Raw genomic sequence first — 25,308 nt, 5'->3', positions numbered from 1 at the left:
GTCTAAGTGAAATTTAGTGACCTATCAATTTGAATTTGAAATTTCTGATCTTTATCACTACTAAAAAATTCCAAAAAGAGACGGACAAAAGTGTCGTCTCTTTTTAAATGATTTTTTTATTTACATTGTGTACTTTTAGGAATTGGAATTGAAATGTAATTAACAACAAACAGTTTTAAGCACAAATTTAAATAGTACATAGCAATAAATTTGTTATAAGAATTATATTAGGTCACAAAGTTATCTCTTTCGGTAAAAATAAAAGTAATCATATCGCTGCATTTTTATATAATATGAATTGTTTATATTTAGTAACAAAAATAATTAAAATAATAATTATTATTTTAAGGAGAAATTAAATAATCATTAATACCCAGCTATTATATTTTAAAAAAAAAATTTCAATCACGAAATTGTTATCTTTTAGTTCTGGAATCTTAATTATTCTGTTTACTATAAATTATGCATAACGATAATGACAATCAAGATCATCACGCATTGTATCAATCTCTCTTTTCTCTTCATAGCTTAAGTTTCTCCGATGAGTATTGTTAATGGAGTTTGAGTGAAAATCAAGTACATAGTCGTCTTTCAAGGATAATCTCTCGTTATGAACTAACTTTTGGGTTGAGTTAGGTCCAAGTGTCATATATCTTTAAATCAATTTTTGTTTGCGATTAAATGAATCTACAAAAATGAAAACGTTCTATGTAAATTTAGACGGAAAAAGTATAAAATGAATTTGTGGTTACGAATAAAGTGAATAAAAACAACATTCTATTTATTGAATTGACATGTCCAAAAAGGTAAAGATACATGAACGTGATAGAACTAGTAAGTAAGTAAAGTAACGTGATGAAGTGACATTTATATATATGCAAAGCTTACTCATCCTGAACAAGAGGTCCATCGATCGTTCACAAGCAGATAATAATTTTTCAATCAACAAGTTAATACAAATGTAACTACATAGGATCTTGAAGAATTAATGCAGAAAAATTATGATGATATGCTAGAAGATAAGACTAAATATCAGGAAAATGTTGTATTTGACATTAACAAGGTCTTATATAACCAATGTTGTACAAACACTTGTCAGTTCTTAGAACTACCTAGTAAGGGTCATGAAATATATCAAGAGAAAACAAATTCTGAGGATTTTGTTGAGTTGTCAAGTCTCCAATTCATTAACACTTTCTTGTGACGGTCCTCTTGTCCTAATACTAGAAAGTCAGTTTTAGAGTTCTTAGTTAAACATGGAAGCTTATTGATTTCTTGGAAATCAAAGAAGCAAAGTGTAGTATCAAGAAGCTTAGCAGAAGTTGTGTACATACATCAGTATGGCCAAAGCAGTTTCATAGGTAGTACGGTTGACTGATTTAGTGAAGGAATTGAATGGTGCACTACAAGTTGCACCAATTTGGTGTTTCATGACCGTACTAAACACATCGAGATAGACTTTCATTTTATCCGGTAGAATATAAATTATGCATAACGATAATGACAATCAAGATCATCACGCATTGTATCAATCTCTCTTTTCTCTTCTAAGCTTAAGTTTCTCAAGTGCGTAGTGTTAATGGAGTTTGAGTGATAATCAAGTACAGAGTCGTCTATCAAGGATAATCTCTCGTTATGAACAAGCTTTTGGGGTTGAGTTAGGCCCAAGTGTCATATATCTATAAATCAATTTTTGTTTGCGATTAAATGTATCTAGAGAAATGAAAACGTTCTATGTAAATATAGCCGGAAAAAGTATAAAATGAATTTGTGCTTACGAACAAAGTGAATAAAAACAATATTCCATTTATTGAATTTACATGTCCATAAAGGTAAAGATACATGAACATGACAGAACTAGTAGGTAAGTAAAGTGAAGTGATGAAGCTGCATTTATATATATGCAAAGCTTACTTATTCTGAACAAGAGGTCCATGGAGCAGATAATAATTTTTCAATCAACAAGTGTAACCAGTAGGATATTTTTTTCCACAGACGTTGAGAAGGATGTTTACATAGATTGGTATATCCAAATGAATTCCCACAATATCTGCTTTTATGGCTGTGCACAAGCAAACCGCGGCCTCTAGGTCCACCAGTCCCCCAATCAAACTGCAGCATGACGAAGTTGGAGTAGTCCCGATAATTACACCCAACAAATCATTAACTAGATTAGTACATGCCCCAAATTTCAAAATATTAGTTGAACACTTTGCACTTTTATCAGTTGAATACTTTGCACTTACAAGAGCAAAGAAGAGGAGATTAAGTGATAAGAAAAGGGTAATAGAGGCCTGATTTTTGGAAGCCATGTCAATAAGCTAAGGTTAGGCCTAATTAATTACGCAGTTTAATTGATGATTGAATTCATGTGCTAGTAACGATGGCTATTTATACTAGTTTAATATTGCCTATTGGTAGTGCATGGCTTTTAAAATATTTAGGATTTGATTTAATTAATACTTAGTGTCTTAATTACATATTTCCTGCACATGCTACATCTATTATAGAAGACTTGCATGTAATTAGTGTTTATATATTTAATTACAAATTCCAGTTATACATATACATTCTTTTTTAATTCAAGCCATCCACTCATGTTTTCATTTAACGCTTTAGCTTCTGCCCCTGGACAAGATCCCTTTTGTCCGTCATATTCCTAGACCTGTGCACATTCTTACTGAACTTAATTCCCAAGCTTTCTGCAAGTATACATTTTTTTACCACGTTTTAATGTCAACATAGAATTTGCATGGTTTTTCGAGGTTTGATTGGCTAGCTTTCGCATGATACCTAACTAATTTAACATCGGAACTAAATTTATAGTTGCTGCTATTCTTTTTTTCTGTTATCTTCACTAATATATTTCTCCTTGTATACATGCATTTAAATGTTTTACTTGTCAAGGGTTTTATATATGGAAACAATCTAACTTCAAGTTTGTCAAGGTTTTGGGGAGGTTTACGTTTCATTTCTTTTAGCTTTATTTTTACTTGACACGAAGTTTATAAAAGTAAGAAAAAAAATCGTTTGAATTAAATAGTTAAAAATTAACAATATGTCAAATGTATCAAAATGTCAGTAAAAAATTAAGATTAATGAGTTGCTGAAAAAAAACAAGAAGAAAGAAGTCATTTTTTTTAAACGAATTAAATCGAAAAGTAGGTCAAACAAATTGAAATAATATAATATTTTCCCTTTCAAAAGTCCTTATTTTAAAATTAAGGAGTGAGGTGTTTGACCAAGATTTTCAGCAAAATGTGTTTTATTGAAAAAATAATTTTATGAAAAGCACTTATGTGAAATACATATACGCAGATCATACACTAGTCTATTAATTTGTGGAGGTAGAAAGGTTATTTCCTTGAGTCACTCTGCAACAAATTCATTTACAAATAAGAAGTTAGTGAAGAAATTATATATAGCACGTAAAATGTAAGTAGCGCAAAGTATACCGAAAATACTCAAAACAACAATATAATAGTGAACTCATGCTCTTCTTCCAAGATCATATATAGTAATGCTGTAGTTTTAAAAAGATACTCAAAAATAGATATGTGACCCATACTTAAAGTAACATCTAATGCGATGATGAGAGAATACACCTCTCTATTGAGATCAGAAATTTAAATTCCTGAAAGTGTGTGGATTTATTAGGAATATGAGGATTCTCCTCTCATGGGAAAATTGAATATGAGGGCATTCAGAGGAGGAAAAACTCGAATGAGAACATTGCGCATCAACAACATGTGAATCCAGAACAATGTAACCACAAAGAGAGGGATGATAATAGGGCTGGGCGTGTTGAGCTTAACCCGCAGAACTTTCATCTGCCCCGCATAATAATTATTTTTCATTTTCTATCCGCCTCGTATTATTGTTGAGTAATATTTTCTTTTTCTAATTAAGTGTGATACTAAAAATAAAATTCATTAAAATAACTTCATTTTTATCATTAAGTTGTATTACTTTAATAGGATAGTGACTTAAAAAATTAATTTTTTAGAAGTCAATTGGAAACATGTAAGAAATTGTGTTACTATTTTTTATCGAACCATTTTTATTTACTATCTTGAACATTTTAGTAGATTTAAAATTTTTTTTTAATAAATAATATTATATCACTGGTATAACATGTAATCAAAATGTTTTCACCAAATTATTATAAATGTAATTAGCAAACAATTTTTTAAATGATCTTTTTATTTACATTGTGTACTTTTAGGAATTGGAATTGACATGTAATTAGCAACAAACAGTTTTAAGCAGAAATTTAAATAGTACATAGCATTAAATTTGTTATAAGAATTATATTAGGTCATAAAGTTCTCTTTCGGTAAAAAATAAAAGTAATCATATCGCTGCATTTTTATTTAACATGAATTGTTTATATTTAGTTACAAAAATAATTAAAATAATAATTATATTTTTAAGTAGAAATTAAATCATCATTAATACCCACCTATTATATTAAAAAAATAATTTTTCAATCACGAAATTGTTATCTTTTAGTGCTGGAATCTTAATTATTCTGTTTACTATAATTTATGCATAACGATAATGAAAATCAAAATCATCACGCATTGTATCAATCTCTCTTTTCTCTTCATAGCTTAAGTTTCTCCAATGAGTATTGTTAATGGAGTTTGAGTGAAAATCAAGTACATAGTCGTCTTTCAAGGATAATCTCTCGTTATTAACTAGCTTTTGGGTTGAGTTAGGTCCAAGTGTCATATATCTTTAAATCAATTTTTGTTTACGATTAAATGAATCTACAAAAATGAAAACGTTCTATGTAAATTTAGACGGAAAAAGTATAAAATGAATTTGTGGTTACAAATAAAGTGAATAAAAACAACATTCTATTTATTGAATTGACATGTCCAAAAAGGTAAAGATACATGAACGTGATAGAACTAGTAAGTAAGTAAAGTAACGTGATGAAGTGGCATTTATATATATGCAAAGCTTACTCATCCCGAACAAGAGGTCTATCGATCGTTCACAAGCAGATAATAATTTTTCAATCAACAAGTTAATACAAATGTAACTACATAGGATCTTGAAGAATTAATGCAGAAAAATTATGATGATATGCTAGAAGATAAGACTAAATATCAGGAAAATGTTGTATTTGACATTAACAAGGTCTTATATAACCTATGTTGTACAAACACTTGTCAGTTCTTAGAACTACCTAGTAAGGGTCATGAAATATATCAAGAGAAAACAAATTCTGAGGATTTTGTTGAGTTGTCAAGTCTCCAATTCATTAACACTTTCTTGTGACGGTCCTCTTGTCCTAATACTAGAAAGTCAGTTTTAGAGTTCTTAGTTAAACATGGAAGCTTATTGATTTCTTGGAAATCAAAGAAGCAAAGTGTAGTATCAAGAAGCTTAGCAGAAGTTGTGTACATACATCAGCATGGCCAAAGCAGTTTCATAGGTAGTACGGTTGACTGATTTAGTGAAGGAATTGAATGGTGCACTACAAGTTGCACCAATTTGGTGTTTCATGACCGTACTAAACACATCGAGATAGACTTTCATTTTATCCGGTAGAATATAAATTATGCATAACGATAATGACAATCAAGATCATCACGCATTGTATCAATCTCTCTTTTCTCTTCATAGCTTAAGTTTCTCCAGTGAATAGTGTTAATGGAGTTAGAGTGATAATCAAGTACATAGTCGTCTATCAAAGATGGTCTCTCGTTATGAACTAGCTTTTGGGGTTGAGTTACGCCCAAGTGTCATATATCTTTAAATCAATTTTTGTTTGCGATTAAATGAATCTACAAAAATGAAAACATTCTATGTAAATTTAGACGGAAAAAGTATAAAATGAATTTGTGGTTAGAATAAAGTGAATAAAAACAACATTCTATTTATTGAATTGACATGTCCAAAAAGGTAAAGATACATGAACATGACAGAACTAGTAAGTAAGTAAAGTGAAGTGATGAAGCTGCATTTATATATATGCAAAGCTTACTTATTCTGAACAAGAGGTCCATGGAGCAGATAATAATTTTTCAATCAACAAGTGTAACCAGTAGGATAATTCTTTCCACAGACGTTGAGAAGGATGTTTAGAGAGATTGGTATATCCAAATGAATACCCAGAATATCTGCTTTTATGGCTGTGCACAAGCAAACCGCGGCCTCTAGGTCCACCAGTCCCCCAATCAAACTGCAGCATGACGAAGTTGGAGTAGTCCCGATAATTACACCCACCAAATCATTAAGTATATTAGTACATGCCCCAAATTTCAAAATATCAGTTGAACAGTCTGCACTTACAAGAGCAAAGAAGAGGAGATTAAGTGATAAGAAAAGGGTAATAGAGGCCTGATTTTTGGAAGCCATGTCAACAAGATAAGGTTAGGCCTAATTAATCACGCAGTTTAATTGATGATTGAATTCATGTGCTAGTAACGATGGCTATTTATACTAGTTGAATATTGCCTATTTGTAATGCATGGCTTTTAAAATATTTAGGATTTGATTTAATTAATACTTGGTGTCTTAATTACATATTTCCTGCACATGCTACATCTATTATAGAAGACTTGCATGTAATTAGTGTTTATATATTTAATTACAAATTCCAGTTATACATATACATTCTTTTTTAATTCAAGCCATCCACTCACGTTTTCCTTTAACGCTTTAGCTTCTGCCCATGGACAAGATCCCTTTTGTCCGTCACATTTCTAGACCTGTGCACATTCTTACTAAACTTAATTCCCAAGCTTTCTGCAAGTATACATTTTTTTTAAATTAAAAAAAATGGTGCCATCCACCCACGTTTTAATAACATATAATTTGCATGATATTTCAAGGTTTGATTTGCTAGCTTCCGTACGACACCTAATTAATTTACCATCCGAACTATATTTATAGTTGTTGCTATTCTTTTTCTCTGTTATCTTCACTAATATATTCTCCTTGTATACATGCATTTAAATATTTTACTTGAATCATGGGTCTTATGGAAACAAACTATCTAACTTCAATGTTGATAAGGGTTTGGGAGGTTTTCATTTCATTTCTTTTAGCTTTATTTTTACTTGACACGAAGTTTATAAAAGTAAGAAAAAAAATCTTTTGAATTTATTAGTTAAAAATTAACAATATGTCAAATGTATCAAAATGCCATTTAATTTTATGAATTTAAAATGTCAGTAAAAAATTAAGATTAATGAGTTGTTGAAAAAAAAGAGGAAGAAGGCATTCTTTTTTGAATGGATTAAATATGAAAGTTGGCCAAACAAATTGGAACGATATTTATTTCCCCTTTCAAAAGTCCTTATTTTACAATTAAGGAGTGAGGTATTTGACCAAGATTTTTAGAGAAAAATAGATAAAGGTGTGTTGTTGAAAAAATAATTTTATGAAAAGTACTTATGTGAAATACATATACGCAGATCATACACTAGTCCACTAATTTGTGCAGATAGAAAGGTTATATCCATAAGACACTCGACAACAAATTCATGTACAAAGAAGGAATTAGTGAAGAAACTATATAGCAATTAAAATGTAAGTAGTGCAAGTGTACCGAAGAGATGCAAAACAACAATATAATAGTGTGATTATTGAAACACACTAAACAACAATATATCAGTAGTACAATAACAAACAACAACCACCCAAAGCAAGACCAACACTATACCTTCTAACCTCTATCTAAGTACGTGTCCTGCATATCCTTCCATCTAAAATCATGTCCTCAAAATCTAAGGTTGGGTTATCCCTTGTTTAATGTGTTTTTATTTTTATAATTTGGTTTTATTTTCATTACTGGCCCCTTAAAGTTGTTACCAATTTTTACTTGTACACTTTAATTGAGCTTTGTTTATTTTAGACACCTTATGTCGGTTCACGCTATACCCTTTTGATACTTCTATCTTACATGAGAATTGAGATAGTGAGTGTGATACACAGTTACTGCGCGTGTATTGAATCATTTTCACAAACGAGAATTGCAAAAAAAAAAAACGTTCATTGTTATTTAATAACTAATTTTTAGAACTAAGAAGAAACAATCATACTTTTGTAAAATAAGTTTTTCAAAGTAACTAAATTTTTTTAAAAGTGTTTCATGAAAATTTTATATGGGTGAAAAAGGGGTCGAGGTTTGGAGTGGGTGGGTGAGGAGAGGATGATCTTGTGGCTGGTGGGGTGGAGGAGCGGTTTGGTTTGGGTTTGGGGTTGGGGTGGATAGGGGTGGAGGAATATCTGGTGGTTGGTGGGGATGGAGAGCAGTTGGGGTTGGGGTGGATAGGGGTGGAGGAATATCTGGTGGTTGGTGGGGATGGAGAGCAGTTGGGGTTGGGGTGGGTGAGGGTGGACAGAAAACGAGGTTGGGTGGGGTGAAGATGACGAATGGGTGGGGCAATATGGCGACATGAGTTTTTCTTTAGAAAAAAATAATTGTTTAAGTTTAGAATGCCACATTTCATCAAATCTGTGTCCATTTTTTTCTACTCAAAAGTCATTACTTGAGATATATATTTTTTTTTATATATACCACATGTCTTTATTTGATTCGTCACTTTGATACGTAATCAACGAGTGTATTGCACACAATTGTATATGTGGGTGATAGTTAAAAGTGTCAAAATAAAACAACAAGACCCTACCTTGTCTAAAATTAACAAAGCTCAACTAAGGAGTCTAAGTGAAATTTAGTGACCTATCGTTTTGAATTTGAAATTTCCGGTCTTTATCACTATTAAAAAATTCCAAAAAGAAACGGACAAAAGTGTCGCCGTCCATCGCTTTTTTTCCAAAAGAAACGGCGACTGAGACGTAATCACGTCCGTCGCTTTTTAGCTCGACGCTTTTCTAAAAACGATGGACAGTGTTGCTAAGGAGCGACAGACTACGACATTAAGGAGAAGGACGGACTGCCTTGCTTATTTTTAATTTTCTTTATTTTTTAATTTTCATAATGTAACGCAGTCTGTTGCCTTTTGTGAAATTTAATTTTTGAAAATCCCAAAAAAGCAACGGACAAAAGAACTTTTTTTGTCGTTTTTCTGAAAATTTTATTTTTTACAAATTCAGAAAAGTGACAGACTAATTGAAGTTGTCCGTCGCTTTTTTGGGTTTTAAAAAAAATTAAAACCTAGAAAACCGACAGACTAAGACACGATGTCCGTCGCTTATATATCTTTGATCCAAAAAGACATTCAATCTTAGAAGTACTTAAATCAAATATAAACACACAGAAATGAGAGTTTCCATTATATTGAATGAGTAAAAAGTAATTGATATCAATTGAACAATATTTTTACAATTGGTTCAATCCATGGTTGATCCATTTGGTTCCATTTGAGTCTCGCAATAATTTAATTTGTTATATTGCTCTGGTGTCAACCTCAAGGAATGTAACCTCAAGGAAGAATGTGGACTCCATTCATGTAACACCCCTAAATATTAAGCAAGAGTGACATGTCGATTTATCGTAGCTTAATTGCTACAATATGTTTTATTCACATTTTGGGAAGTTAAAGTTTTGTGATATTTGCAAACTTGCTTAACATAATTGTGATCGTAATTTAAGGGATTGTATTGGGTTATTTACGTAATATTATAACTGGAAATATTTATAACTTGAAAGGGAGGTGAAATATTGATGTATTGTGGTTTCACGGTACTTACAATGCTTTTTCCTTAAGTTTAGTGTGTGTCTAGGTCCTTCTTGTAGTAATTTTAATGTGTTTTTATCTGTGTTTTGCAGGAAAGTTGTCCAAATGAAAATGCAGAAGATTGTGCAGAAGAGGTGACCTATGAAGCCATCGACGGCCCGTTGTCCCATCGACGGTCCGTAGTGGTGATCGTCGACTGGAGGTCCAAGCATCTGAAAGCAACTTGGGGAATTCTGACCAAGTGTGGGGCTACGGAAGGATCGACGGTCCATCGACTGATTGGCGGACTGTATTGGATAACTGTCGATCAGATCAAAGATTAGTCCCTGCACCCGGTGTTAAAGAAATAACTAAATATGGAATGACGAAGGCATCGACGGACCATGCTGTTGGCCCGTCGATTGGATCTGAGAAGATGCAAGAATGAAGGCTGAAGAAGATGCTAAGTATGGACCGATGGAGGCAGTCGACGGTTCTTCGTTCCATTGACGGATCGTCTGTGGAGTCGTCGACTGAAGACGCATTTTGGGACAAACTTTCCTTATTTTGAACTCCTTTTAATTTAGGACTTTGTTATTATAAATAGGGTAAAATACCTTATTTTTGGGGTTAGACTCTTTATTATTTTTCATACTCTTGTTATTGGAGACTTATTTTTGGATTTTGGGAATTAATTCAAATTTCCGAAATCGATTCTCAAGTGAATATTGTTATTTCAAGTGCAATTTCTAGATTTTCTTCAATCTTGTTCAAGTAAGTTCATCATTTATTATTCAACAAATATGAATTGTGTTCTTCTAAGCATGAGTAACTAAATTCACGATTAGGGTTGTGGGAACCATAGGTGAATAACAAAGTAAACTAGCTAAATAGCAATTCTAGAATATATTCTTGCATGTATTGATAATTATTTCGTTTAGAAGTCTTTTTAACGAGTGCACGCGTTAGAACTTGCCCTATTTCTATTTGTCGGACCAAAGGGTAGTTAATAGGAAAAGATTTATCTACATAGATTTAGTGGACACTATCTAATAGGCTAGTTTCAATTAGTGCGAATTAGTAACTTAGCCATACATTGAATATGATGCTTAATATGAGGTAAAAAGTAAGATTTAGTAAATTCGACACACGTAGCCGGACCAAGGTGCGGGGTGAAATTCTCTAGTTGTCGGACCAAGGAATTAGAGATACCTAACTTACCACTTTGCATGCAAGACACTAGAAAAGAATTGTTATAGCTAGGATTACCACGTTATGAATCTATGTATATGTATGTATATGTATATATATATATATAATATATATATATATATATATATATATATATATTGATTTTTTCTATTTTTATTTTTCTAAATCCAAAACCAAATAAAAAAATGAAAAAAATTAAATATAAATCCAAAACCAAATCAAGAATCCAAACAACCAATTCAAATTAGAATTTGGTTTGATTCAGTTTGGTTTTTCAATTTAATCCAAATAGTGCACACTTCTAGTTGAGTGTGTAAAAAAGAGAAAAAAAATATTATCGTTGGTAAATTGATCAAATCAGTTGGCAAATTGAGTTACCAACCAAATGTCAACTTATATTAGTCCGCTGCTAAAAATCTACTCGGTAAATATTACCAACTGATTTTAATTTGTTGTTAAACTTGCCAACCGAAAATCAGTTTATAAACATCCAAAGATGTTGTTACAAAATTTTAAAATAGGGAATTGAAATTTTCGTTGATAATTTACCAACCAATTGATTTTTAATATATCGTTAGCATCTTTACTAACGAATTGAAAAGGAGTTAGTAATTTTTTTTCATTTTTCGATTTATACATTGGTAATTGGTTGGTAATTTTAGTAAAAAAATAATTGTGTTGATAATTTGCCAATAAATTTTAAATACTTTATTTAATTTTTTTTAATTTTCCATCCGGTGTTCAGTGCCCACACTGGAGCCCGACTAAATCTGATTTTACGCTGCAAAGTCCCACATTGGGTGATAAAACACTCCCTTACAAAGCTATTATGTACCCAACGGAAATCGAACCAGAGACCTCTTGATCAAATATGCAGAAGTACTTACTGCTACACCACAACCCTTGTTTGTAATAAATTTTAAATACCTTAGTATGATTATTTAATTTTCTAATAAATTTACTAATTGATTGTTAGTTTATTGGTAATATATCATTCAAGTTCAATGCTAGCTTAGTAACTAATTGACAATATGTTCAAAATATTATTAACTGAATGATTATTCAATATTAAAATATTTATTAATTTATTGCATTTAAAATTCTAAGAATACCAATATCAATCCAAAAATATTAATCAATTTTATAAATCATATTTGAATGAAACAATGCAAAAGCAATGATAGCAAGTTAAATTAATCTTTATATATCATTATATCAAAAAAATTTAATTTGAGCACGTTTACCAAAAATATTGACCAAGTCTAAATTTTGGCCAAAAGTTAAAACGCCTAACAACACAAACTGGAAAGGAAAATCTCAAAACCTGAAACAAGCATCTTGTTAGATATAAAAATGACCTTTTGGAGCTAATCGAATTGACATAATTCATTTACAAAAATAGTAAGCAAAATCAAAATTTTGCCAAAACTTAAAAGTGAAATCGCCTAACGGTACAAACGGAATATGAAAACTTCAAAATCAAATCAGTCATCCTATAAAGGGAAAAATGACCTGCCACAGCTAACCGCGCTGACGAAATTCAAATTTGAGCATGTTTCCCAAAAAAATTGACCTAATTCACATTTTAGCCAAAAGTTATAAGTTAAAACGATTAATGACACAAACTGAAAATAAGCCTCAAATCCAAAGCCAACCATCCTATGAGATCAAAACTTAACTTATATGGCTAACTGCGTGACTAAATTTCAATTCGAGCACGATTATCAAAAATGTTGACTAAAGTAAAATTTTGGCCAAAACTTAAAAGCTAAAATGTCTAACAACATAAACTAAAAACAGAAGCCTCAAAATCCGAACCGTCTATCTTATTACATCAAAAACGACTTTTGCAATCTAACTGTTTTTATTTCGGTACGTTGTCAAATAATGACCCACGTTAAATTTTTGCAAAAACTTATATGTTAAAACACCTAACGACACACAGTAAAAATGAAAGTAAAAAAACTCAAATCAATCATGCTACTAGATAAAAAATGACCTTTGAAATTAATTACGCTAACAAAATTCTCATCCAGCACTTTCATAAAAATATTGACCAAAGTCAAATTTTGGCCTAAACATAAAATTTAAAACACCTAACAGAACAAACAAAAATGAAAACCTCAAAACATGAATCAACATTCCCGTTAGATAAAAAATGGCTTTTCAAAGTGAATGACACTGACGGAGTTCTAATCCTAGCACGTTTATCAATATTGAACAAAGTCAAGTTTTGGTTAAAATTTTAAAGTTAAAACGCCTAATGACACAAACTAAATATGAAAACCTCAACACTAGACGTTTATTTACAAAACATTTAACCTCAATTGGTAATTTACAAACTATTAAAATATAAGTTAGTAATAATTTGTCAATAAATTTTCTTAGAGTTGGTAATAATTGCTATTCAACTAAACATTCATATGTAATATTACCAACTAATAATTAATATGTTGGTGAATTTTACCAATGGATTAGTGATCGGTTGGTATATTACCAACTATTTTAATGATGTTAACTAACTACAATCTTTTTTCATCGGCAATATTTCCAACTAATTTGATATTGGTTGACAATTTTACCAACAAATTACATTTCGTTACTAATTTACCAACACATTTATATTTGATTGGTAAATTTAGCAACACAATCTAGTCGTTGGTAAATGTTTGGTTAGTAATTCATTGTTAATATGTTAATAAATTATATAAATATTTTGTCATAATTACAAAACGATATATACTTCGTTGGTAATATTACCAACAAAAGGTGTGTGTTAGTAATGTTTTTGTTGGTAATCCATTGATAGAAGGTTGCTAAATTTGGCACCATTTTTTCACGCCGTATTTGCCAACTAAAATACTTAGTAAGATTTATGTTGGTAATCTGTTAGAATTTTGTTGTTATGGTTTAAAATATTATTCGGTTAGAAATATGTTGGTAATTTGTTAGTAGAATATTAACCAACTTAAGTTGTTAGTAAAATCTGTTGGCAATTTGAGATTTTTTTTGTAGTGAATGAGATCATCTTTTTTTTCAAAATTATTAAATGGATACTCTTCAACATCAACGATTTATTTTTTACTTCAGACCTTAACTATAAATCTATAACCATTGGCATTACTTGTTTTCGTAATGGATCCATTCTATAGTTGAGTTAGGTTGTGCATTCGGTTTTTCGGTTCGATTTTATACTATTTGGTTTGGGTTTTTGGTTTTTTGTTTTGAAGAAGTATAACCTAATCCAAACCAAAATGAATTTGGCTTGGTTTGGTTTTTCTCTTCTTTTTTTTTCAGTTTGGTTAATCTGTTAGGTCAATAATTAGAAATATAACAAAGTTATATTTCATTTTCAAAAAAGTTATATATATATATAGAGAGAGAGAGAGATATTTTTTTGGTTTTTATTTTTCTAAATCCGAAACCAAACCAAAAAGCCAAGAGGTCCATGGAGCAGATAATAATTTTTCAATCAACAAGTGTAACCAGTAGGATATTTCTTTCCACAGACGTTGAGAAGGATGTTTAGAGAGATTAGTATATCCAAATTAATTCCCAGCACATCTGCTTTTATGGCTGTGCACAAGCAAACCGCGACATCTAGGTCCACCAGTCCGTCAATCAAACTGCAGCATGACGAAGTTGGAGTAGTCCCGATAATTACACCCACCAAATCATTTAGTATATTAGCACATGCCCCAAATTTCAAAATATCAGTTGAACAGTCTGCACTTACAAGAGCAAAGAAGAGGAGATTAAGTGATAAGAAAAGGGTAATAGAGGCCTGATTTTTGGAAGCCATGTCAATAAGCCAAGGTTAGGCCTAATTAATTACGCAGTTTAATTGATGATTGAATTCATGTGCTAGTTACGACGGCTATTTATACAAGTTGAATGTTTCCTATTGGTAGTGCATGACTTTTAAAATATTTCGGATTTAATTTAACTAATACTTATTATAGTTAGTAACTTAATTACATGTTTCCTGCACATGCTACATATATTATAGAATTGCATGTAATTAGTATTTATATATTTAATTACAAATTCCAGTTATGATCAAAGCCCTTTTTACTTCCCACGTTTTCATGTAAAGCTTTAGCTTTCGCCCCTAGACAAGATCCATTTTGTCCGTCGCATTTCTAAACCTGTGCACGTTCTTACTAAACTTAATTCCCAAGCTTTGTGCAAGTATACATTTTTTTAACCACGTTTTAATGTCTAACATATAATTTGCATGGTGTTTAGAGATTTCATTTGCTAGATTTCGCATGACACCTAATTAATTTAACATCCGAACTAAATTTATAGTTGTTGCTATTCTTTTTCTCTATTATTTTCACTAATATATTCTCCTTGTATACATGCATTTAAATATTTTTGTGACCTTTCACTTTCATAACCTCTTTCATTATATTAATGTTAATGTCATGTTAATGACTAACCTTTTGTGTGCCTCTATGTTACTGTTGAATGCCTTGAATTGGACCCGCTACAAACAGAAAGGACGGGGGTCTCGCTGCCCGGTCAGCGAGTCGGGGGGTCCAGGGGGGCGACGCGCCCCCTGGCCTGGGGGTCCGGGAGGGGGGGGGGCGGAGACGCCCCCGGCCCGACGGTATACAATGTTGTTGTATTGGGCCCTTAATTTTCTGTTGATTCTGTATGTTGGGCCCAAGCCTGTTAGGGCGTAGCTTAGCACTATATATAGACGCTATGGGAAACCCTATTTTGTAATTCTGTTTTTGCCTCTCCATAATAAAACTGCTCCCTCTCTTCCCGTGGACGTAGCCAATTTATTGGTGAATCACGTAAACTGTTGTCTTGTTTTTCGCGTTTATATTTTCTCGTATTATCTCAAATTCCGCACAACAGTTACACTATAAATAGAGGCATAAGGGTTCATATTGTACACACTTGAAGATTTAGTCAATACTCTGATGAGTTGGAATAATAAGACACTCTCATCTTGTCTCCCTATTTCTATTTATTTCATGTTCTATATTTTTTTAATCTTATTTTACCTTTGTTTTACAACACGTTATCAACACGATTGTTCTACTATTGAAGGATTGAAGCAAAGTAAAGATAAAGAAGGTAAAAATATTTGTGTTTATTTTTCTCTCAGACAAGGTAAATTACTATATAATCTATTTTATATTTTACTTTTGATTATGCATCATTAGCTTTCTTACCATCTCAAAATTATACGAGTCCAACAACTTGATCACTTGTATATCTAAAAAGTAAAATTAATTTTGTAAAAAGATTGTTCTCCACGATCTTGTTTTATTAAAATATATGTTATTGGGTTATGTGGCACATACAGATTGATTGGATTATCATTATTGGTTACTTTTGTACCTCCTTATTTTTTTTTATATAAACATATTTTTTGTTGAGTTATTAATATAGTATTTGTACTAACAAAGTTTGTTTTGTGGTTATTTGAAAATGGTTAGTAAATTATGATAATCTTCACAAAAATATTCGAGGGACTACTAAAATGTTTTAATTTATTTTAACTTGGGGCTTTTATATGATTCCAACATGTTGTTCTAATTAATTAGTTTTCTTCAATTTTATTCAATTCCAAGTCAAATTCAGATTATATTTATGATATTTGATATTTATTTTTATGGTAATATATTTTGTTTAATGTATATGGTTGGGGGTAAGACGGTGAATTCAGGTTTCACTGCACTAAATGAGTAAGACATCGAGTTAAAGTCTTGGTGCACCATGATAATAAGAAGTTGAGTTCAAGTTCCATTGAGTTATGACTAAAGACTTCTTTATATGGGTAAGATATTGCGTTTAAGTCCTAATTCACTATAGTGATGATATGATGAGAACTAACAGAAAGTTTATACTTTTGACTGAAAGTAATGAAATTTACCTAATTAATTTTCTTCATTCTTTTATGTGAATGTCGCAGCAGTGCATAATATTTCTGAAAAATAATGTATGAATATGAGTGTGGTAAAATGTCAATGGTTATCATTGTGGTGATAAAAAGGAAAAATATTATGGGTTCTTAAGATGATCCTTCAAATGTGAATGTAATTTTTTCCATTAAGGTGGTATATAAAGTTATTGTACATTGTTTCTTAAGATACTCCTTCAAATGTGAAGGTATTTTTTATCCATCAAAGTGGAATGAGAAGTTATTGGGCACATTGTTGTTGGTGCAACCCATATTTGAAAATTTTTGCCAATTCTTCATCAAATGAAAGAATACAAAGTGGTAGTACATTTGACCTCTTAAAGTGATGCTGAGATGGGTCACATAAATTTAATATATGTGAAAGAATAACAATGAGTTCCTAATAAATACTTATGGAGCGTGTTTGAATGGTTATGGACCATTTCTTAAAGAAAATGTGACATATGCTCTTATCAATAAGAACATGTTCATGTATTGTTGGATAAATGTCACATCTCACCTTTACGGGAGATTTGAGAGATTGAAAAGATATAATTTTGACATAAATAATCATTTAGTCATATACTTTAAGTACTATACAAATTTCATGGTATGTTAAATAATGAACTATTGAAGGACAAAAGAAAGAAATATTCTTTCCTATAAAGGTTGTGACTGTGACCAAACAAATTTGTCAAGTAATAAGTCTTGCATGTGATAATTTTAACTATGACAATAATAATAATTTTTTCCTTGAAGGAGAAGGTCACCATAAGAATGACGTTGTGAAATTTGTGGTAGTACACAAAATTAATTGATAGTTTTGAAAGGGCTAATTTTTTAGTATCCTGTGAACGAAATTGTTCATAATATTGGGGTTGTAGTAAGTCTCAAAAATAACTTTTTATGTTTCAGAAGAATTGAAAAAAAATTATATTGAGATTATAAATTATGCGAAGATTTAATATCTTCAAATTACTACAACCAAAGTGGGTTATGAATATTTAAGTATAAGATTATCATTTTTTCCGTTGTTTGTTGTATACAAATATGAGCATGATGATAGAATCACATGCAAAAGTAAACTAGAAGTTTACTAGAATAAATATCAGTTGACATAACCGGTTGACCATTTCGATTCAAATGTTATGCAAAAGAAATTGAGAATTCATGTTATTATATGTCTGAAGAAATAAAAAGTTCTTCAAGAATTCTTTTGTGTTGTTTGTTCTCATGATAAAATGATCATTGTACCAAGTAAGAATGAGATTGTATCCCTTGAAATTATTTGGAACATATAAAAAGGTGAATATGGGTCTGCTCACCTGCCATGTGGACTGCTTTCTATTATGATTTAATAAATGCATCTATGGTATGGTCACATGTACATTTGTCTCAACTTAAAAATTGAATTTTGTAAGGTTATTTGCTCGAATTATTAAATTAAGAGTACAATTCCAAACTATAAAATCATGTTGATAATGCTAGATGGTTTAGCAGAAATTGTATGACTCCAATTATAGCTAGACCATTGATTTTGAGAGTAAATCTTTCAAATAAAATTTGGAATGAGATGAGTTTATTTTACATGTATGCATCAAGCCAACAAGATTCTCCCATCACAATTGGTTCAGGGCCAGGAACAAAACTATTTTCATCTAAAAAATTGATGTATGCACGTATGATTTTATTGATCCACCACGCACAAATATGAATCTCCAAATTAGGTTGGGCTAGCTGTTAGATTTCCTAACATTAAGGGGAGATATGTTTAGCAGCTAAAAATTATGTGTGGAGTGAATTATCTATATCCTGGTAAAAAACAAATATAAACATGAAGTTTAAGAGATAATTCATTTGCAAAATATTTCAAATAATTGTCAAATGTATTTTGATGACCCAATATCTTAATTAAGATGCAAATGCTCCATTAAATAGTCTTTTAAGGACAAAGTCTATGGTATATGCCAAAAGCGTGATAGACCAATCGATTCCAAACATAAAACTCCTTGAGGAAGGAGAAGAGCAAATTATGAAAATTGTCATGATAATGAGGTAAGTGCTTTGAAGAGCACTATGACATAACCTTTTTTAAAACCTTGAAAAAGATTCAAGTATATGACGATGAACAATGAAGAGATCTCGATAAGTTATGTCGTATTGGAATAGATCCAAATGAACATTGACGGTATCTTTGATATGAAGTACCACTCAATGCTACAAATGGTTATGAGGTTCTTAAATTCAATTTTGTAATATAGTGTAGACAGATAAATGATTGACACTGTTCAAATATATTTTATTTCACCTAGAAAAGTGATGTTATTGATCTTATAGTTCATGGATCAAGATATAATGTCAGTGTGGTACAAATGAATCATTGTGCGAAAGTATAACCATAAGATATTATGTGTGAATTATGCCTCGGTGCATAAAGGGTTTTCACAGAATCCTAACATTATTAAATGGAGATATAATCTCTAGTGGTGGATGCAATGAGACTTGTTTTTGTTAGAAAATAGATGAAATACTTGAATATGTATAAAAAGAATTGTATCAATACTTTTCTTTAGCGAACCCATGAATGATTAAGAAATCGCTTAGACGATCATACCGTGCATGTGGTGCTTGTTTAGGACCATAAAGAGAATTTGAGAGTTTGAAAACGTGATAGGGAAAATTTGAGTTTTTAAAACCTAGAGGTTGCTTTGCAAAGATTTCTTCTTCAATAAAATCATTTAAGAAAGCACTTTTTACATCCATTTAAAATAATTTAAAACCTTTGTGAGCAGCAAATGCCAAAAGTAAGCGAATAAATTCTAACCTTACTAAATGAACAAAAGTTTCATCATAGTCGACTCCTTGATGTTGAGAGTAACCTTGTGCCACTAATCGAGTCTTTTTCGAATTACTTCTCCAGATTCATTGAGTTTCTGGTCTAGTTCCTCTTTCTTGGTCTTGATCTAATGTTCATCAATGAGAGCTTCATTCAAAAAAATCTTGGTTCGACTTGAGAAATGAAATTAACATTTGTCGTATATCTTCCAAGGGAATCCTAGTGAATCAGAGGAACTATGCTCTTAAGATCATCTCCGACCAGAGAATTGGATTTGTGAAACCTACTTGGATGTACACCTCTAGAGGTTAATACAGAGCTAACTACACAAGATTTTGATGAATTAATGCAGAAAATAGATGATGATATGCTAGAAGAAAATATTAAATACCAAAGATTATTGGTAAATGTTGTATTTGACATTAACGCGATTATTAGAAAAATGTTGTATTTGATATTAATGTAACCAGGTGTGATATAGCCTATGTTATACAAACACTTGTCACTTCTTAGAACTACCTAAACAACCACATTAGGGTGTAGCAGTTAAGAGAAATATATTAAGAGAGAACTGAGGATTTATTGAGTAGCATGTAGGACTCCAATTCATTACACTTTTTTGTCATACATACGGTCCTCTTGTCCTAATACTAGAAAGTAAGTTTTAGAGTTCTTAGTTAAACATGGAAGCTCATTCATTTCTTGGAAATCAAAGAAACAAAGTGTAGTATCAAGAAGCTCGCATAAGTTGTGCACATACATCAGCATGGCCAAAGCAGATTCATAGGTAGTATGGTTGACTGGTTTAGTGAAGGAATTGAATGGTTCACTTCAAGTTGCAGAAAATTCGGTGTTTCATGAGCATACTAAACACATCGAGATAGACTGTCATTTCATCAGGTAGAATATATAAGAGGGGCATATCAAGACAGTACATGTAGGTACCAAGTATCAATTTGCAGATATATTAACCAAGGGATTGTCACGAACACAACATGAGTAACTAGTAGGCAAGTTGAATATTTTTATATACTTGCCAGCTTGAGTGGGTCGGGAAAATGAAATAGGCATAACATGATTATGAGTTAAGGGGTAAAGTAGTCATTAGCAATGATAGATATTACAATTAGTTAGTATTGCTGGAAATGGAAAGTTTATTCAAAGTAGGTCATTATTAAAATCAATTTGCGAAGATAATATATCTTTTTGAAATTTTATAAAACTAGTATAAACGTAGTTCTCAGTAAGATTTTAGGTAATATTTTATTCAAAAAAATTCAATAACAAAAAGACAAAAAATTGTCAGAGTAATAGAGACAAAACGTTATTGTCAATAACATTTTATAATTTGTTACTTTGAAGCACGTTTTACAGCAAAAACGCGACTCACAGTCTCTGAAATGGTTGAACATATAGTACATACTTTCACTTGAAATATATATGATTTTCTCTTTTCTTTCTCTTTTATACATAGACAATACCTTTTTAAGCAAAAGAAAAAAGAACGCGAGGAAGTCTTTGAACAAATTGGAGCTTTTCTTGTTGTCATGATCGGAATCTAGACCCCAGATGAGACCGGCGTCGTTGACCTCTCAGAGGTCGCAGACAAGCCTACTTACGTCATTCTTACTTTACATAGATTAATTTTAGCGGAAAATTTGAAATTTTTTTATTCTTTAATCATACTTGCTGAACATTCTTAACATTTCGTAATCGTTCATCATCAACCATCTAACATTTAAGAGATAAGCAACTGAAAGAAATAATTCATTAAGTATTAATTGTATATCGGCCAAAATAGCACCAATACAAAGTTTGAACCAAAACAGGAAAGAAACGCTAGTGGAACATGCTCCACTAGCTCAACTCTAAAACTACGCTAGAATGTAAAACAGTAGCATCCTCGAAAGCATGAGGACCTACCAAACTCCGGATGAATACTGATGTCCGGATAGCTGCGACAACGAACCTGTAGCTCTAGCGTCCACCTGTGCCTGCACCTAAAAGTAGATGTTCGTATGGAATTAGTACACACTTGTACTAAGTATGAGTATATGCAAGTACACACCAGGGACATGCATGAGAAAGAATAGCTCTTTCCTAACAACATGATTTTTGGAAGTCAAGTCAGTGGACTTGCCAAATTGAGATTGGGAAAGTTATGCCATGAGAGTGACATGCATCATTATAATTATCGTATGGCACACAAAACATAACATATTCATATAACACATAACATATAACACATACTTTCTTTCATATTATTCATTCGTATACCATGAGACCTTATTATCATAGACTTAACTTTAAGACTTTCCAAAATGAGGGCTCAACATATGGGACCTCAACTAGGGAGCCTTCTTTAGCAAACACAGAGTCTGCTTCACTCATTCATTCGTATTTCATTTCAATTCATTCATAGGCCAGTGCGAACACCAGCTATACCTAGGATGTAGTTTAAGACTTTCATCGGGTTTGCTGTGCAATGATCAGGAATGACCTAATGTCATTACCTGAATCTAGCTCACCTCTTGATTATCCTATCCTAACACCTTCGGTATCATTCATTTCTTTATATGATTCATTTGAGGCTGGCCTCATTCATTCATTGGGAACTTTAACTTTAACCGACATAGATCATGTGAGCATCATGAAATCTAGTGTCTTCCCCACACCGAAAAGAGGTGGAATCACCAGCCAAAGCGATTCAATAACATGCTAGCGTATATGGGAATTTAACCCCGCCAGATCCCTATAGTGGCAATATAGGTTCAAAGACTAGGAGATGTATGGAGACCCATACCCGGCAAGCCGGACAGTCTCATCTCATGAGAATTACGTGAACCTCCGCCCTTCCCGAAAGAAGGCATCACCACTCATAGCTAGCCTATCGGTGCTCGGTATAAAGTTCCATTACATTCAACTCATACATCATAGAAATTTGCTTCTAGTATGAAGACATCATAGCTCAATAGATGATTTCTCATCTCATCATTAGTATTAAGTGTTTTAAACTCAATATTTTTATTAGAGTATTCATAGAGACTGGTCTCTTCATTATCTTACACTCTCATTGGTGAGTATGTATCGGTAACATTTACTTAGGCTCATTTAAGATTGCTCTCATCATATGCATTAACCTCACATCATGATTGTCACCACATTCTTCATTTCATTACGTATATCTTAGGTTCACTTATTCTTGAACGTATGTTAAACTTATATATCTATACATACAAGCCATGAGGCTTCATTTATAGTTCGTTAAGTGAATTCTTGTTTTTCTAAGATTATGTATTACAAGACTTATGTATCTTGTATATATGCCAAGATCTTTGATTTTTGATCTAAGTAGATGACATTATTCTTGAATATTTCACTCACGTATGACTTATGTATCAATACGGAGGTTTGGACACGAGAACCCAAATTTTGAATTATTTGGATATCATTTATATTTTTCATTGATTTTAGTTCTAATATTCATAAATTTAGAACTCTAAGTTAAGTCTCAACATTTTCGTGAAATAATAAATTTTCTATTTTAATTAGAATTCTAAATTAAATTTCAATCATTTACATGAAAGAATAATTTTCTAATTTAATTAGAATTCCAATTTAAATCTCAATATTTACATAAAAGAATTAATATTCTATTTTTAATTAAAATTCTAAATTAAATCTCAATGTTTACATAAGAGAATTAATTTTCCAACTTTAATTAGAATTTTAGTTTACTATTATTATTATTTTTAATTACATTCGCTTGAATAGGGAGGTTGTGGGTTCGAACCCCCACAGCCCCCCTTATTTTCCTCTTAATTTCGCTGGGAATGGAGGCTGTGAGGTGGTGGGTTCGAACCCCCACAGCCTCACCTTTATTCCCTTAATATTTTTATCCCCCCTTCAGCCCTGAGGTCGTGGGTTCGATCCCCAAGCCTTGCATCCCCCTTTTTATATTTTTTTTTGTTGCGAACGGGGGTCGTGGGTTCGATCCCCGCCCCCAGCATCCCTTTTCTGTTTTTTTTTCTTTTTCGCGAATGGGGGTCGCGGGTTCGATCCCCGCCCCCAACATTCCCTTTTTAAATCTCTTTTTTTTTGTTAAGGCAGCTGCAGGGAGGTCCTGGGTTCGATCCCTGCAGGCCTCAAAACGTTTTTTTTTTAATTCTTTGACATCCAAAAATTTCCAGATTCTTTTTAAACCTATTTCTAAGTTTTTGGAAATTTATTCCACTATTTTTTCTGCACTTTTTCATCAAGTTTCACATTAGTTCTTAGGGAGATTTCATGGTTCATTCACTTCACTATGCTTCATCAAAATGAACATCACATTGCACACCCATTTCACACATAAAATACATGATAAATAAACAACTTATATACCCCAAAACAATGCCTAAAACACTGCCCTATACACACCCATACATCAACTTTTTCCGGTCATATTTTGATGATCATTATCGCGATTTCCCGCACATAAACACATTCATATTTAATTTAAACACATCATTCATGCAAAAATCTAGCAGCACAACATACCCATCCTACAAATTCATTAGGGAGCTAAGGACAAGGACATACGAAGGGGAACAACCTTAGTTTCAAGAGTTTAAGAAACGTCCGAAAGAAAGTACTCTTGGAGAAAGAATTCCATGAGAGAAACCCATACCTTAATCGATGTTCAAACTTTAATGTTGCTGCCCGGAAAACTCCTCCAAACCACTCCCAATTCACTTCAAAGTATACCTCTCTCGAAGAACCTCTCTTAGCCTTGACGTTTTGATTACTTTTTCTTTTGCTTAAAAATTTTTGTGAGTTCTTCAAACATGAAAACTGTTGATATTTTGGCAGAAATAATGTGAGGAAGATGGAGAAAGTGAGAGAGGGAGTTAAGAAGCGTGAGAGAGAGAGAGGACTATTTGGATTAGGAGACTAATTCAAGAATTAGTCAAATAACACTTAAAATAAATAAATACAAATCTGTTTTTTTTGATTTATTTATTTATTTATTCATTTAAAACGTGAAAGGACAATTACGCCCTTAAATACTTATTTATTCTTATTTATAAAAAAAAAAATTTTGAATCGTTACACTTGTATTATTTCAATTTCAAAATTTGTGAATAAATCATATGAGAGATCCTTTTCTAGCCTAGGTGACCATCCTTTCCAAATATTTGACCAATCGATTTCTTATGATTATTAAATATTAGACTATCAATAAAGAAGTTATTGCATTAATATTGATGCAATAAGTAAGCAAGACAACTATTAAAAGAAGAAATTAATTGTTATCATAGGAAATCCCTCCCCGCTCTATTTTTTCTTGAAAAAGTATTATCTATGTATAAAAAGAGAAGATAAGAGAAATTACATATATATATATTGAAAAGTTTAATAAAGTTGAATGGTTCATGTACGATATTGAATTTTAATTTTTAATCATTCCTGAGAAACATTAATGTGAGTTACGTATTAACAATAAAACATGTCCCAGAATAACGAAATATAAAACGTTACTAACAATACTCTATCAGATTTTTGTCTTTTAGTTATTGAATTTTTTTGAATAAAATATTACCTAAAACGTTATTGAGAACTACATTTATACTAGTTTGTAAAATTTCAAAAAAATATATTATTTTGATAAATTAATTTTAATAATGACTTACTTTGGTCAAAACTTCTGGAAATGG

General features: G+C 31.5%; 3 protein-coding genes across 3 annotated transcripts; all 3 read right to left on the bottom strand.

The window, feature by feature from the left end:
- Nucleotides 1-1,958: 1,958 nt before the first annotated feature.
- LOC112941149 (14 kDa proline-rich protein DC2.15-like) lies at nt 1,959-2,312 on the bottom strand. Its single transcript, XM_026030308.1, has one exon. The coding sequence runs from the start codon at nt 2,310-2,312 to the stop codon at nt 1,959-1,961; it is 354 nt and encodes a 117-aa protein (XP_025886093.1).
- Nucleotides 2,313-5,870: 3,558 nt separating this feature from the next.
- On the bottom strand, nt 5,871-6,443 carry LOC112941088 (14 kDa proline-rich protein DC2.15-like). The gene has a single exon (XM_026029942.2). The coding sequence runs from the start codon at nt 6,370-6,372 to the stop codon at nt 6,043-6,045; it is 330 nt and encodes a 109-aa protein (XP_025885727.1). The 5' UTR covers nt 6,373-6,443; the 3' UTR covers nt 5,871-6,042.
- A 7,787-nt stretch (nt 6,444-14,230) lies between these two features.
- On the bottom strand, nt 14,231-14,700 carry LOC112941089 (14 kDa proline-rich protein DC2.15-like). Its single transcript, XM_026029943.2, has one exon. It carries the CDS (start codon nt 14,653-14,655, stop codon nt 14,326-14,328), a length of 330 nt encoding a protein of 109 aa, XP_025885728.2. The 5' UTR covers nt 14,656-14,700; the 3' UTR covers nt 14,231-14,325.
- Between the last annotated feature and the right edge of the window lie 10,608 nt (nt 14,701-25,308).

This window comes from Solanum lycopersicum, chromosome 3 (genome assembly GCF_036512215.1).
Source record: "Solanum lycopersicum chromosome 3, SLM_r2.1".
Lineage (NCBI taxonomy): Eukaryota > Viridiplantae > Streptophyta > Magnoliopsida > Solanales > Solanaceae > Solanum > Solanum lycopersicum.
The sequence above is the reverse complement of the archived record's forward strand: the minus strand, read 5'-3'. Positions and strand labels throughout refer to the sequence as shown.